This window comes from Hyperolius riggenbachi, chromosome 4 (assembly GCF_040937935.1).
Source record: "Hyperolius riggenbachi isolate aHypRig1 chromosome 4, aHypRig1.pri, whole genome shotgun sequence".
In the NCBI taxonomy this organism is placed as follows: Eukaryota; Metazoa; Chordata; class Amphibia; order Anura; family Hyperoliidae; genus Hyperolius; species Hyperolius riggenbachi.
The window spans coordinates 169,344,283-169,359,030 of NC_090649.1; the positions used below are offsets into that span (position 1 = coordinate 169,344,283).

Consider the following 14,748-nt stretch of genomic DNA (forward strand, 5'->3'; position numbering starts at 1 on the left):
AGAAAATAAAATAAAGCAATAGGACCGTGCGTAAGTGCGTAACTGTAAACACATTACAACAGGACACTTTGAATGTTCTAACAGTGGAGGTGATCTTTTGTTTTATGATCACTAAGTGCAGCAACAGGATATTTTATTACTCAAATTCATAATAATATGAATTTTTAATAAGCAGTCATATTGACAAGTCTTGCTATTTCATGGTTGTCTTTATTGACATTGTGATGAAGAACTAACATGATTTCATTGATCTTGAGAAAATATTTGGTTGTGGCATTTAAGGGTCTTTCAAATCAATAGTGTATGGGGTGTGTAGTCAATCCTGCTATAATTTTAGACCAAAGACTCTATTGAGATCGTTAAAAAATCTTCTAATACTGTATGTCTAATATTTGTCTCCATAGATGAGATACAACCAGACAGCTCCAAATCATGTGACAGAAGACAACAAAACATTATCTGCACCTGGGATAACGTGGGCAATAGTTACACTGATCTTTTGCTAATTTTTCATGAGACATGCATGCCTGATGTAAGTGCTTGGCAGTAGTATTATTTGAAAAACTTAATCTTTTAATAGTAGTCCTCTTTTAGCACATGTTGTGTTGTTGTAACATGAAATGAATGCAAAAAGTCTGCACTTTGGAGATTGATTAGGTGAGGCAGGGTTGGGTAATTCCATTAAGAAATATTTTACCATTTACATATTCAGTTTTCCCTATTTTTATTGTAGAAGCAGTAGGGTGTTGCACATTGTGTGTTGCCAAGTAGAGGTTGTTAATTTGTGCAGAGGGAACCTTTTTTTTATAAACATGGGTGTTCTTGGAAGCTAACCACGGCATATTTTGAAGACAGCATTTAAAATAACTTAAAGAGATGAAGAAACATACATGTATTCAAGATTAGGACTTATGTAAGGTTACATGAGAGCTGTTTTTACCAAACCTCCTCATACAAATCAGATATAACATGCAAAAGCTTTGCAACTCTTATTAATACAAAGTGACTACATAAAATTTACTATTGGCCATGACATCTTCCCATTCTAAAGGACTGTCACGCATCATCAAAATAATTGTAGCAAAAAAAATAATAATTACAGGAAAATATTGGTAGGAAATGATATAGACACTGTTTACATCACATGGTGTTTTCTTCATGACATGTAAACCTACCTTTAGAAAACTTCCATCTTAACCATGAAAAATACATGGTAGGGATAATTACAGAAAAAATGTCATTGTAAAAAGACTAATGCTGATTGGTAGATGCTGGGGCAGCATGACCTCTTTAATTGCAAAAGTATGTGCTTAGAACCAAAACAGAAATCCATTTAGTGAGCTGGTAAAGGGTACAATGGACTAATCCTCTATGATTTTGTTTTGCTGCAAACAATTCCAATCCAATGAGAATCTCAGTGTACAGTAAGCAAACTCAGCAGAGCCAGTAATACCAGCACCATATTTCTCACACTTAAGTGTGAACAGCACCAGTTAGAACAAAAAAATAATACAGAATTGTTATAAATGAATATACAATATTAAACACCCACATGCATATGTAAGCATATGTTATGAATGTGCAAGAAATGGACATGCATGTACCTGTATTCCGCTTGACACGAAGTATTCCTGTAGCAAAAAGTACAATTGGGAGGGTTGCTATTATTTTGGCTAAAATACGGTTCTTTACCTTCTTCAATAGGTGAATATATATTTATATATATATAGGATATAGGTATATAGATATAACATGAATATATTATATTATATAAAACAGTGAATTTACCTGTTTCTTCTTTGACTCCGGGTATTCCTATAGCAAAAAGTACAATGAAAACAATTGATACTATTGCGACCAGAATGAACATAACAATGAGCGATATTTCCAGAGAGCTGAATTTTCTTTTCTTCCCCATCTAAAAAAAAAAAAAAGAAAAAGAGAATAATATATAAAAATATAAAGGCTGTAGTTTAGTTATTTAATTCAAGTCTGTTCGAGAATATCTAACACACAAATACAATTTGCAAAGTTATTGTGTATTATTTATTTTAGAGAAAAAATCTGGGCATCACACTGAAAATGGCTCAGGGTATAGCCACCAAGATATATTTACAGATATATATATATATATATATACATATATATATATATATATACATATATATATATATATATATATATATATACAGTATATAAATATATATATATATATATATATATATATATATATATATATATATATATATATATATATATATATATATATATATATATATATATATATACACACACACATCGCTAGATCTCTTAAAGTAGATTTACATTTTGCACATTTTGCACATTTTTTATATTTTTATTTTTATTTGTATGCATTTTTGAGAAGGACCTTTCTTTTTGAATTGTGTGTGGGGTGTGAATTATATTTGGATTAGGTACAGTTGACATATTGGAGAATTTTAAGTAAAGAGAATAAGATTTTTAGCATTTTTGTTATATTCTGAGTATCATTTTGAGGGTTGAAGGGATCCCCTATTTGCAACACGCAGCTCTAGTGAAAACTACCGCCGAGCGCTAGTTGTGCCATATGGTAATATATATATATATATATATATATATATATATATATATATATATATATATATATATATATATATATATATATATATATATATATATCAGCACCTGCCCAACCAACCAGTTGGACAGTGGCATACCTACCATAAGGCCGCAGGTGTAGCCATTGCTAGGGTTGCCGCCGTGGTGCTCAGCCACTGTGTTCTTCTACCTGGGACCTTTTTTCATAGTTTGGGCAACTTTCAGGAAAATAGCAGCAGGCAGTGCATGGGACTGTATTACTTCCTGCACTAGGTAAAGCACCCCTCCCTCTTCCTGTCCCATGGGCAATGTATTTCCCTTCTCTCTACACACAGCCTGCAGTAAGTGAATGTGCAGAGCAGCAGGGTGAGTGGAAAGAATTATTGCTGTGCTTCAGCTGGGGCATTAGCAGAGAGAGGTGGCAGGTAGAGATGGCCCAAACCTCCGATTATAGGTTCGCGAACCCGGTTCATGAACCTACCGCAAAAGTTCGGTTTGCGCAAACTTTCGCGAACCGCAATAGATTTCAAGGGGGACGCGAACTTGAAAAATTTGAAAAAATTATGCTGGCCAGAAATGTGATGGAAAAGATGTTTCAAGGCATCTAACACTTGGAGGGAGACATGGTTGACTGGGATAGACGTCAAAAGTCCCGGAAAAGTTTTTAGTTTTCACACAAAGGTTTAAGGGCAGAAATCACATTCAATGCTAAATTGCAGGCCTACACTACTGCGTGTGTATACATCAATCAGGGAGTGTAATTCTCCCTTCTCCCTCTCTCCCCCTCCAGAGGAGGAGGATCTTGTCTTCCAGGGATTCGTAGGATGTCAAAATCACGCTCACATACATTGGCCCTCTGCTAGGGGAAGCTTAGTTAGGCTCTGGTAGGTCGTAGGCTTGTTAGCTTGCTCCTGGCTGATTGTTATTTCTTATATAGCACCCCACAACAGACCCCTCTCTTCCCCTCCTCCTCCGGAGGAGGATCTTGTCTTCCAGGGATTTGTAGGATGTCAAAAGCACGCTCACATACATTGGCCCTCTGCTGGGGGAAGCTTAGTTAGGCTCTGGTAGGTCGTAGGCTTGTTAGCTTGCTCCTGGCTGATTGTTATTTCTTATATAGCACCCCACAACAGACCCCTCTCTTCCCCTCCTCCTCCGGAGGAGGATCTTGTCTTCCAGGGATTTGTAGGATGTCAAAAGCATGCTCACATACATTGGCCAGGAATCAAACCCAGGTCCACTGCTTGGAGGGCAGCTATGGTCACCACAATACTACCAACACTACAGGCTGAAGCCAGCCTAGCTGGCCTGGGAAGGATGAAAAGCTATGTGGCCATGCCACCATTCCTCTTAACCTAAAGCTTACTTATGTCTTACAACACACTGGGCTTGATTCACAAAGTGGTACTAACAGTTAGCACACTGGTGAAAAGCCCTTTACCATGTCTAAACTCAGTTTAGGTGTGATAAGTTTAGGCGTGATAACTATAGCACAAACTGGGTTAGCACCGCAGTGCACAGCTGATCAAAAGTTTTGCGCTAGCAAAGTCTGGTGCACTTTGCATAGAGTTTAATGGCCCTGCTTTGCGTGCGGTACTTTGCGCGCGATCTAAACTTATCTAAACTTATCACGCCTAAACTTATCACGCCTAAACTGGCTTTTCACCAGCGTGGTGCAATGGTTATCACGCCTAAAGTCTCTAACTGGGTTAGCACCGCTTTGTGAATCAAGCCCATTGGCTTAAGACTTTATCAAATCCAATGCTCCAATATGGGGAAGCTTCTCTGTTTGCTGTTTTTTTAAGTGTGGTGTCACAGTTCACTCATCTCTTCAACTACAAGAAAGGCACAGGAGTTGTCTTAGCTACCGTAATATCTATGTTACCGCAGGGCCCTTATTACACTTTCTCTTACAGGGCTATGGAAACCGTTTTGCCCATGTGATAAAACGAGGAGCAAAAATGAAATCATGCCTAGCAGAGGTTGGTTTTGATCCATCAACCTCTGGGTTATGGGCCCAGCACACTTCTGCTGCACCACTCTGCAGTCTGCTTACATTTGTATACAATATTCAAGTTTAAGAAGGGTACATTAGTTTAAATAGTTACACTACAATCTATGTTACAGCAAGGCCCTAATGACACTTTCTCTTAAGGCAAGCATATACACATAAGGAGACAAGTACCCAAATACTAAACAGCACCAAACCACTCCAAATATATTCAAAATTACAAATACTTTATTGGTAAAGGACAAACAATTGTTAAAAACAATATTAAAAATCACAAATAGTGATACCAACGGTGTACATGAATATTGATAATAAATAGTCCATACATGAATCATGAATCTTCATGAGGGAGGAGGAGGACGACTATGTACACCGCTGAACGCCTAAATGCATTGCGCGGGCTCTACCCACTTCAGAAAGAGGCCTAGACTATATGCACTTTATATAATGTTTACTCATTGCACCTGCATATTATGGTTATATGGTTCTTTATTATTAAGGATTTGGGGTCATCATTGACCTATTGAAATTGTATATGGTATATTATATTACTATAATGTTTTTTTTGGGACTGGTTGTGAAGATTGGCGAACACGAACCACCCAAAGTTTGCCTGGAACCATTTGCGGGCGAACCGTTCGGGCCATCTTTACTGGCAAAATCTGTTTAGTGCTTCAGAAGTTGCCTGTCATTAGTAGCCATGTACACTGGCTGCTGTAATACCAGAGTGCCCTAGACTAGTGATTATTTATCCTCATCAGAGTAATTAATCAATAATGCAGAGCAGTCTGCTGTTGCAGAAGCTAGTGATACAGGTGCTGACAACCGACTTCTGTAGTGAGCAGAGAAGCCTGCTTTTGGCAATTTAGATTAGCTTGATTGCAGGTAATCTTATTTCTTTTCCAAGCTCCCCCTCCCGCCTCGTTGTTTATCCCCCATTGCCCTTTCCTCTTTTTCAGATTTTAAGTGGCTTCTTTTAACAGCATGTCTCTGCCAAATAGAACTGGTAATGTCAGCAGTCCTGATGAGAGTCCTTCCTGCCATTTCTCCTCTGCCACCAAGCTCTCTGTCTTGTGCCTCTACCTCTTTATCCCCCCTCCTATGCATCCACCTCTTTTGTATGTCCCCCTTTTCTGACTGTCCGCAGAGGAGCTCACAATCTAATTGTACCATAGTCATGGTGTACTGTCCTACCATATTATTATTATGTACTTATATAGCACTGACATCTTCTGCAGCACTTTACAGGATGCATAGTCATGTCACTGAGGAGCACACATGGGCCCCAGCTGCAGTCTGTGTCTGTCCTTCTGGTTGCCCATTAATGTGGTGAGAAGTGCCAGGAGGCTCATCCAGGAGTTACCTTAGTCAGTTAGTGATTTAAGTAAACCTGAGATGAATGGGAGAAAATTATTTTTACTTACCTGGGGCTCCTTCCAGCCACCTGTAGTCCATCAGCTCCCTTGATGCTCCTGCAAAATGAAAACAATCCAGCTGGGTTGTGGGACACTGCGGATGCACTGTTGTGCGCTGCGCACCTCCATAATTGTGCTTCCGTAGCTGGGGGGATGTACAAGCACAGTTACAGTCTTACCGAACTAAGCACACACACAATGCTCCCAGCCATGGAAGCATGTGAAACGTGGACACATGGAAGTTAGTTTGTTCAGGCCTTCAAAGATTGTGATTTGCCATGTGAGGGTAGAGGGGAGTTAGGGGGAGGATTGTAGGTTTGCCCAGTATGGGGTCCAAAAATTTCTGATGGCTGCCTTGCCCCTACTCATCAGACCTTCTGTCACTGAGTGATCCTAAGACAGCAGTACACACACACACACACACACACACACACACACACACACACACACACACACACACACACACACACACACACACACACACACACACACACACACACACACACACACACACACACACACATCACAATTAAGTTTTATCCATAATGAACCCTTTTGTGTCTCTCACCAATAACTGCCCTCATCGTATCAACTGATAATCCTGCCAGACCAAACACACTAAGGCCCATATGCAATTCACTTTTTCTCCTGAGTTTTCACCTAGGTGATATTTTTATACTTGTCAATAAAATGCCTTTTAAGCAATCAGAAAGCAAGAAAATACTCAAAATAATTTTGATAATACTTTTTTACCTACTTTTTGGTACTTTTTAAGTTGAAAAGTGTAGGATAGTTATTTTAAATTGAAGATTAAAAATTATCTCCTAGGAGAAAAGGAGGTGAAAAAGTGAATTGCATACAGCCCTAAACATCTGAAGAGGAGTTCCAGGGTGGCTAAGTGACATTAAAGCGGTATTGTCACCATAAAAATCAAATTTCAACAGCAACTGGTCTGAGTATATTAATTGATAAAGATGCTAATCCTGCATTCAAAACGTTTTCTGCTGTTATGGTTTGGAGTGATCACATACTGGGCCTGATGCAATTGTCAGACTCGCCAGTGTTAAACGCTGGTGAGTCCGATAATCAGGCGACTATAAAGTCGCCTGATCCAATTGCATTTAGCCCTAGGCAGAGTGCTAAAATAACTCACTTGGGCGATATTATCGCTCAGCAAGTTCCTTACACCCTATCCTATTACACTTTGCATGCCTCCAGGAAGCGATGCTTCCCGGCAGACATGAGCGTTAGCTTAGACCTGCAAAAAGCAGGTCTAAACATGCTAACGCACGACATCGCCGCTGCATCTGGGGGTCTCCTTTAATAAGGAGACGCCCAGAGCTCCCTGCCGGCCGCCGCTCGTCTCCGCAACCCCCCACAAAGCTAAATGCTTAACCACTTCCCGACCGCCATATTGACAATTGGCGACCGGGAAGTGGACCCCTCAAGGACCGCCGTATAGACAAATGGCGGCGGTCCTTGTAGGGGCATGGGCGGAGCGATCGCGTCATCCGTGACGCGATCATCCGCCGGCGCCTGTCTCCGCTCACCCGCCGCAACATCCCGCCGGCCATACGGAAGTGCCGGCGGGATGTTAACCCGACGATCGCCGCATACAAAGTGTATAATACACTTTGTAATGTTTACAAAGTGTATTATACAGGCTGCCTCCTGCCCTGGTGGTCCCAGTGTCCGAGGGACCACCAGGGCAGGCTGCAGCCACCCTATGTCGCACCCAAGCACACTGATTTCTCCCCCCCTGCCCCAGATCGCCCACAGCACCCCTCAGACCCCCCCCCTGCCCACCCCCCAGATCCCTGTTTGCACCCAATCACCCCCCTAATCACCCATCAATCACTCCCTGTCACTATCTGTCAATGCTATCCCCCCCCCCCTGCCCCCTGCCCCCTCCTGATCACCGACCTACCCCTCAGATTCTCCCCAGACCCCCCCCCCCTGTGTACTGTATGCATCTATCCCCCCTGATCACCTGTCAATCACCTGTCAATCATCCTGTCAATCACCCATCAATCACCCCCTGTCACTGCCACCCATCAATCAGCCCCTAACCTGCCCCTTGCGGGCAATCTGATCACCCACCCACACCAATAGATCGCCCGCAGATCCGACATCAGATCACCACCCAAGGGCAGTGTTTACATCTATTCTCTCCTCTAAACACCCACTAATTACCCATCAATCACCCATCAATCACCCCCTATCACCACCTGTCACTGTGTTACACATCAGATCAGACCCTAATCTGCCCCTTGCGGGCACCCAATCACCCGCCTACACGCTCAGATTGCCCTCAGATCCCCCTTATCAATTCGCCAGTGCAATATTTACATCTGTGCTTCCCTGTAATAACCCACTGATCACCTGTCAATCACCTGTCAATCACCCATCAATCACCCCCTGTCACTGCCACCCATCAATCACCCCCTGGCACTGCCACCCATCAATCTGCCCCTAACCTGCCCCTTGCGGGCAATCTGATCACCCACCCACACCAATAGATCGCCCGCAGATCCGACGTCAGATCACCTCCCAAGTGCAGTGTTTACATCTGTTATCTACCCTAAACACCCACTAATTACCCATCAATCACCCCCTCTCACTGCTACCTATCAGATTAGACCCCTATCTGCCCCTAGGGCACTCAATCACCCGCCCACCCTCAGAACGCCCTCAGACCCCAGCCCTGATCCCCTCGCCAGTGCATTACTTGCATCTATTCCCCCCTCTAATCACACCTTGAGACACCCATCAATCACCTCCTGTCACCCCCTAGCACACCTACCATCAGATCAGGCCCTAATTTGCCCCCTGTGGGCTCCTGATCACTCGGCCAAACCCTCAGATCCCCCTCAGACCCCCTTCTGATCACCTCCCCAGTGCATTGATTGCATCTATTTTCCCCTCTAACCACCCCCTGAGACACACATCAATCACCTCTTGTCACCCCCTAGCACTCCTATCCATCAGATCAGGCCCAATACAACCTGTCATCTAAAAGGCCACCGTGCTTATGACCGGTTCCACAAAATTCGCCCCCTCATAGACCACCTGTCATCAAAATTTTCAGATGCTTATGCCCCTGAACAGTCATTTTGAGACATTTGGTTTCCAGACTACTCACGGTTTTGGGCCCGTAAAATGCCAGGGCGGTATAGGAACCCCACAAACTGACCCCATTTTAGAAAAAAGACACCCCAATGTATTCTGTTAGGTGTATGACGAGTTCATAGAAGATTTTATTTTTTGTCAAAAGTTAGCGGAAATTGATTTTTGTTTTTTTTTACAAAGTGTCATTTTTTACTAACTTGTGACAAAAAATAAAATCTTTTATGAACTCGCCATACACCTAACGGAATACCTTGGGGTGTCTTCTTTCTAAAATGGGGTCACTTGTGGGGTTCCAATACTGCCCTTGCATTTTAGGGGCCCTAAACCGTGAGGAGTAGTCTAGAAAACAAATGCCTCAAAATGACCTGTGATTAGGACGTTGGGCCCCTTAGCGCACCTAGGCTGCAAAAAAGTGTCACACATGTGGTATCGCCGTACTCGGGAGAAGTAGTATAATGTGTTTTGGGGTGTATTTTTACACATACCCATGCTGGGTGGGAGAAATCTCTCTGTAAATGGACAATTGTGTGTAAAAAAAATCAAACAATTGTCATTTACAGAGATATTTCTCCCACCCAGCATGGGTATGTGTAAAAATACACCCCAAAACACATTATACTACTTCTCCTGAGTACGGTGGTACGACATATGTGGCACTTTTTTACACCCTAAGTTTGCTAAGGGGCCCAAAGTCCAATGAGTACCTTTAGGATTTCACAGGTCATTTTGCGACATTGTTGGTTTCAAGACTACTCCTCACGGTTTAGGGCCCCTAAAATGCCAGGGCAGTATAGGAACCCCACAAATGACCCCATTCTAGAAAGAAGACACCCAAAGGTATTCCGTTAGGAGTATGGTGAGTTCATAGAAGATTTTATTTTTTGTCACAAGTTAGCGGAAAATGACACTTTGTGAAAAAAAAACAATTAAAATCAATTTCCGCTAACTTGTGACAAAAAAATAAAAACTTCTATGAACTCACCATACTCCTAACGGAATACCTTGGGGTGTCTTTTTTCTAAAATGGGGTCATTAGTGGGGTTCCTATACTGCCCTGGCATTTTAGGGGCCCTAAACCGGGAGGAGTAGTCTTGAAACAAAAATGACCTGTAAAATCCTAAAGGTACTCATTGGACTTTGGGCCCCTTAGCGCAGTTAGGCTGCAAAAAAGTGCCAATCATGTGGTATCGCTGTACTCGGGAGAAGTAGTATAATGTGTTTTGGGGTGTATTTTTACACATACCCATGCTGGGTGGGAGAAATACCTCTGTAAATGACAATCTTTTGATTTTTTTACACACAATTGTCCATTTACAGAGTTATTTCTCCCCCCCAGCATGGGTATGTACAAAAATACACCCCAAAACACATTGTACTACTTCTCCCGAGTACGGCGATACCACATGTGTGGCACTTTTTTGCACCCTAACTGCGCTAAGGGGCCCAAAGTCCAATGAGTACCTTGAGGAATTCACAGGTCATTTTGAGAAATTTTGTTTCAAGACTACTCCTCACGGTTTAGGGCCCCTAAAATGCCAGGACAGTATAGGAACCCCACAAATGACTCCATTTTAGAAAGAAGACACCCCAAGGTATTCTGTTAGTAGTACAGTGAGTTCATAGAAGATTTTATTTTTTTGTCACAAGTTAGCGGAAATTAAGTTTTATTGGTTTTTTTCACAAAGTGTCATTTTCCGCTAACTTGTGACAAAAAATAAAATCTTCTATGAACTCACCGTACTACTAACGGAATACCTTGGGGTGTCTTCTTTCTAAAATGGGGTCATTTGTGGGGTTCCTATACTGTCCTGGCATTTTAGGGGCCCTAAACCGTGAGGAGTAGTCTTGAAACTAAATTTCTCAAAATGACCTGTGAAATCCTAAAGGTACTCATTGGACTTTGGGCCCCTTAGCGCAGTTAGGGTGCAAAAAAGTGCCACACATGTGGTATCGCCATACTCAGGAGAAGTAGTATAATGTGTTTTGGGGTGTATTTTTACACATACCCATGCTAAGTGGGAGAAAGATCTCTGTAAATGGACAATTGTGTGTAAAAAAATTAAAAAGTTGTCATTTACAGAAATATTTCTCCCACCCAGCATCGGTATGTGTAAAAATACACCCCAAAACATATTATACTACTTCTTCTGAGTACGGCAATACCACATGTGTGGCACTTTTTTGCAGCCTAACTGCGCTAAGGGGCCCAAAGTCCAATGAGCACCTTTAGGCTTTACAGGGGTGCTTACAAATTAGCACCCCCCAAAATGCGAGGACAGTAAACACACCCCACAAATGACCCCATTTTGGAAAGTAGACACTTCAAGGTATTCAGAGAGGGGCATGGTGAGTCCGTGGCAGATTTAATTTTTTTTTGTCGCAAGTTAGAAGAAATGGAAACTTTTTTTTTGTCACAAAGTGTCATTTTCCGCTTACTTGTGACAAAGATTAATATCTTCTATGAACTCACTATGCCTCTCAGTGAATACTTTAGGATGTCTTCTTTCCAAAATGGGGTCATTTGGGGGGTATTTATACTATCCTGGAATTCTAGCCCCTCATGAAACATGTCAGGTGGTCAGAAAAGTCATAGATGCTTGAAAATGGGAAAATTCACTTTTTGCACCATTGTTTGTAAACGCTATAACTTTTACCCAAACCAATAAATATACACTGAATGGGGTTTTTTTTTAAATCAAAAACATGTTTGTCCACATTTTTCGCTCTGCATGTATACAGAAATTTTACTTTATTTGAAAAATGTCAGCACAGAAAGTTAAAAAAATCATTTTTTTGCCAAAATTCATGTCTTTTTTGATGAATATAATAAAAAGTAAAAATCGCAGGAGCAATCAAATAGCATCAAAAGAAAGCTTTATTAGTGACAAGAAAAGGAGCCAAAAATGCATTTAGGTGGTAGGTTGTATGAGCGAGCAATAAACCGTGAAAGCTGCAGTGGTCTGAATGGAAAAAAAGTGGCTGGTCCTTAAGGGGGGTAAAGCCCACGGTCCTCAAGTGGTTAAATTCCTTACCGCCGCTTTACACCCGTCGGCCGCCGCATCTCGCCGCAAGTCCCTGCTGTGTAATTACAGTGTACGAGTTACTGTAATTACACTCACTAATAACAGAGTCCCGGCAAAGCATCTTTGATTCAGCCGCTGGGGCTCCCCATTGGTTCACAGGCTGAGCCATTTTCATTGGTCCAGCCTGTGAACCAATGGGGAGCCCCGGCGGCTGATTCAAAGATGCTTTGCCGGGACTCTGTTATTAGTGAGTGTAATTACAGTAACTCGTACACTGTAATTACACAGCGGGGACTTTCGGCGAGATGCGGCGGCCGACGGGTGTAAAGCAGCGGTAAGGAATTTAAGCATTTAGCGTTGTGGGGGGTTGCAGAGACAAGCGGCGGCCGGCGGGGAGCTCTGGGGGTCTCCTTATTAACCCCCTTGGCGGTATGAAAAATACCACCAGGGGGCAGCGCAGCAGTTTTTTTTTTAATTTTTTATTTTTAAATCATGTAGTGAGCCCAGGGCTCGCTACATGATAGCCGCTGCTCAGCGGCATCCCCCCAGCCCCGCCGATCGCCTCCGGCGATAGGCGATCAGGAAATCCCGTTCAAAGAACGTGATTTCCTAGATGGCTTCCCCCGTCACCATGGCGACGGGGCGGGATGACGTTGTCGGGACGTCATTGGTAGACCCGATCCACCCCTTGGCGCTGCCTGGCACTGATTGGCCAGGCAGCGCAGGGGTCTGGGGGGGGGCAGCGCGCCACACCGGATAGCGGCGATCGGGCGCGCGACGGCGGCGATCGGGGTGCTGGCGCAGCTAGCAAAGTGCTAGCTGCGTCCAGCAAAAAAAAATTATTTAAATCGGCCCAGCAGGGCCTGAGCGACACCTTCCGGCGGCTTACCCCGTGTCACACACGGGGTTACCGCTAAGGAGGTTAAAGGAGACCCCCAGATGCAGCGGCGGAAGATGGCGGTGGATGTTCGGCGGGTTGTGCACATGTGTGGGGAGCGAGGCCGTGGTGCTGATGGACAGCACCACAGGGTAAACCTCGCTCCCCATCGCCCGGTAATAGGGAGCATCGCTCAGGCTTTCGCCTGAGTAATGCTCCCTAACGATTGGCCATCGCACGAGTGAAACTGGCAATAGGATTTGCCGGTAATCCTCGTGCGATAGCAAGGTGATAAGTAGCTCGCATCTGCAAGCTACTTATCACCTGGAATAGCATCAGGCCCACTTTAGGAGCACTGGCCCTAGTGCCAAACAGTGCCAAAAAGTTGAATGCTTGGAGTTCTTTTGAATGCTGGGAGTTCTTTTTATCTATAATATATTCCTCCTCTTCCATCTATTTCTTTGCCTAGCTGATCACTTGTGTTTACAAGCATGGCTGAGATGACTCAGTGATTGGATGTGTAAATAAAAAAAAGACTCTGGGAGGAGGGCAGCTAATGAATACACAATGAGCAAGAGAAGGGAGGGGGGGGGGGGCAAGAGTCAGGAAGGATATGATGTCAGCATTAGCTTGGCAAAATGACCACTGCCTGCAATAGGATATCCTGCTTTTCCTTTATAAAATTCACAGGAATCATTACGTGGATAGCACAATACATCTGTTATGTAAGTAGAAGTAGTATTTATCTACTTATATATGTGTTTTTTATTACTAGGTTAGCATGGGTGTCGCTTGTTCTTTAAGGGGGAAAAAAGCAATACAAAGTACTTAAAGAGGAACTCCAGTGAAAATAATGTAATAAAAAAGTGCTTCATTTTTACAATAATTATGTATAAATTATTTAGTCAGTGTTTGTCCATTGTAAAATCTTTCCTCTGCATTCGAATATTTATCACATTGTGACATTTTTACTGCTGGCAGGTGATGTCAGTGGAAGGAGATGCTGCCTGCTTTTTTGGCAGTTGGAAACAGGCTCCCACAGTGTGATGTCAGAACCATGGTCCTGACATCACATTATGAGAGGGGTTTCACCACAGTATCTGCCATACAGAGCCCACTGATGTTTATGAAAAGGAGAAGATTTCTCATGGAAAAAGGGGGTCAGCTACTGATTGGGATGAAGTTCAATTCTTGGTTACAGTTTCTCTTTAAAGAGCTAAAAAAACTAAAAAACAAAACAAAAACAAACCTTTGACCTTATTGCATCCACAGCATTATAAATAGAAGATACAACAATACTTCATAGCTACTGCTCAATTATTGTTTAAAATGCTTGCTTAGAGGGTTGCTGCATAACTTTTAGGCTACCATCATCTTTCAAAATGCAAATGCATAAAAACACACAAAATTTGCAAACACACTGGATTTCTCATGCAACGTAATCCTGCCTTGGCAGCCTGCCCACATGGTGGGTTTTGTGTATGTGTGTGTGTGTGTCTCTCTCTCTCTCTCTCTCTCTCTCTCTCTCTCTCTCTCTCTCTCTCTCTCTCATAGGCTCAAATTACTATAATCCAAAACACTTTTAAATTATGCAAAAATCTGTTTTCTCATATGTGACAAAGTCCCTTTTAATTGAATCATTGCTGTCAAACCGTGGAAAATCACCCTATATAGTCAATGAAGCCTTTTAAAACC

At 42.6% G+C, this 14,748-nt stretch overlaps 1 protein-coding gene across 1 annotated transcript in view; it reads right to left on the reverse strand.

Annotated features, from left to right (window-relative positions):
* SI (sucrase-isomaltase) overlaps positions 1 to 14,748 on the reverse strand; it is a 328,081-nt gene that overhangs the window by 294,631 nt on the left and 18,702 nt on the right. Inside the window, exons 2-3 of the mRNA XM_068280942.1 lie at positions 1,789 to 1,918; positions 1,605 to 1,631 (exon numbers count right to left, since the gene is read on the reverse strand). Coding sequence (XP_068137043.1) covers positions 1,605 to 1,631; positions 1,789 to 1,918 — 157 coding nt within the window. The remainder of the gene's footprint in view (positions 1 to 1,604; positions 1,632 to 1,788; positions 1,919 to 14,748) is intronic.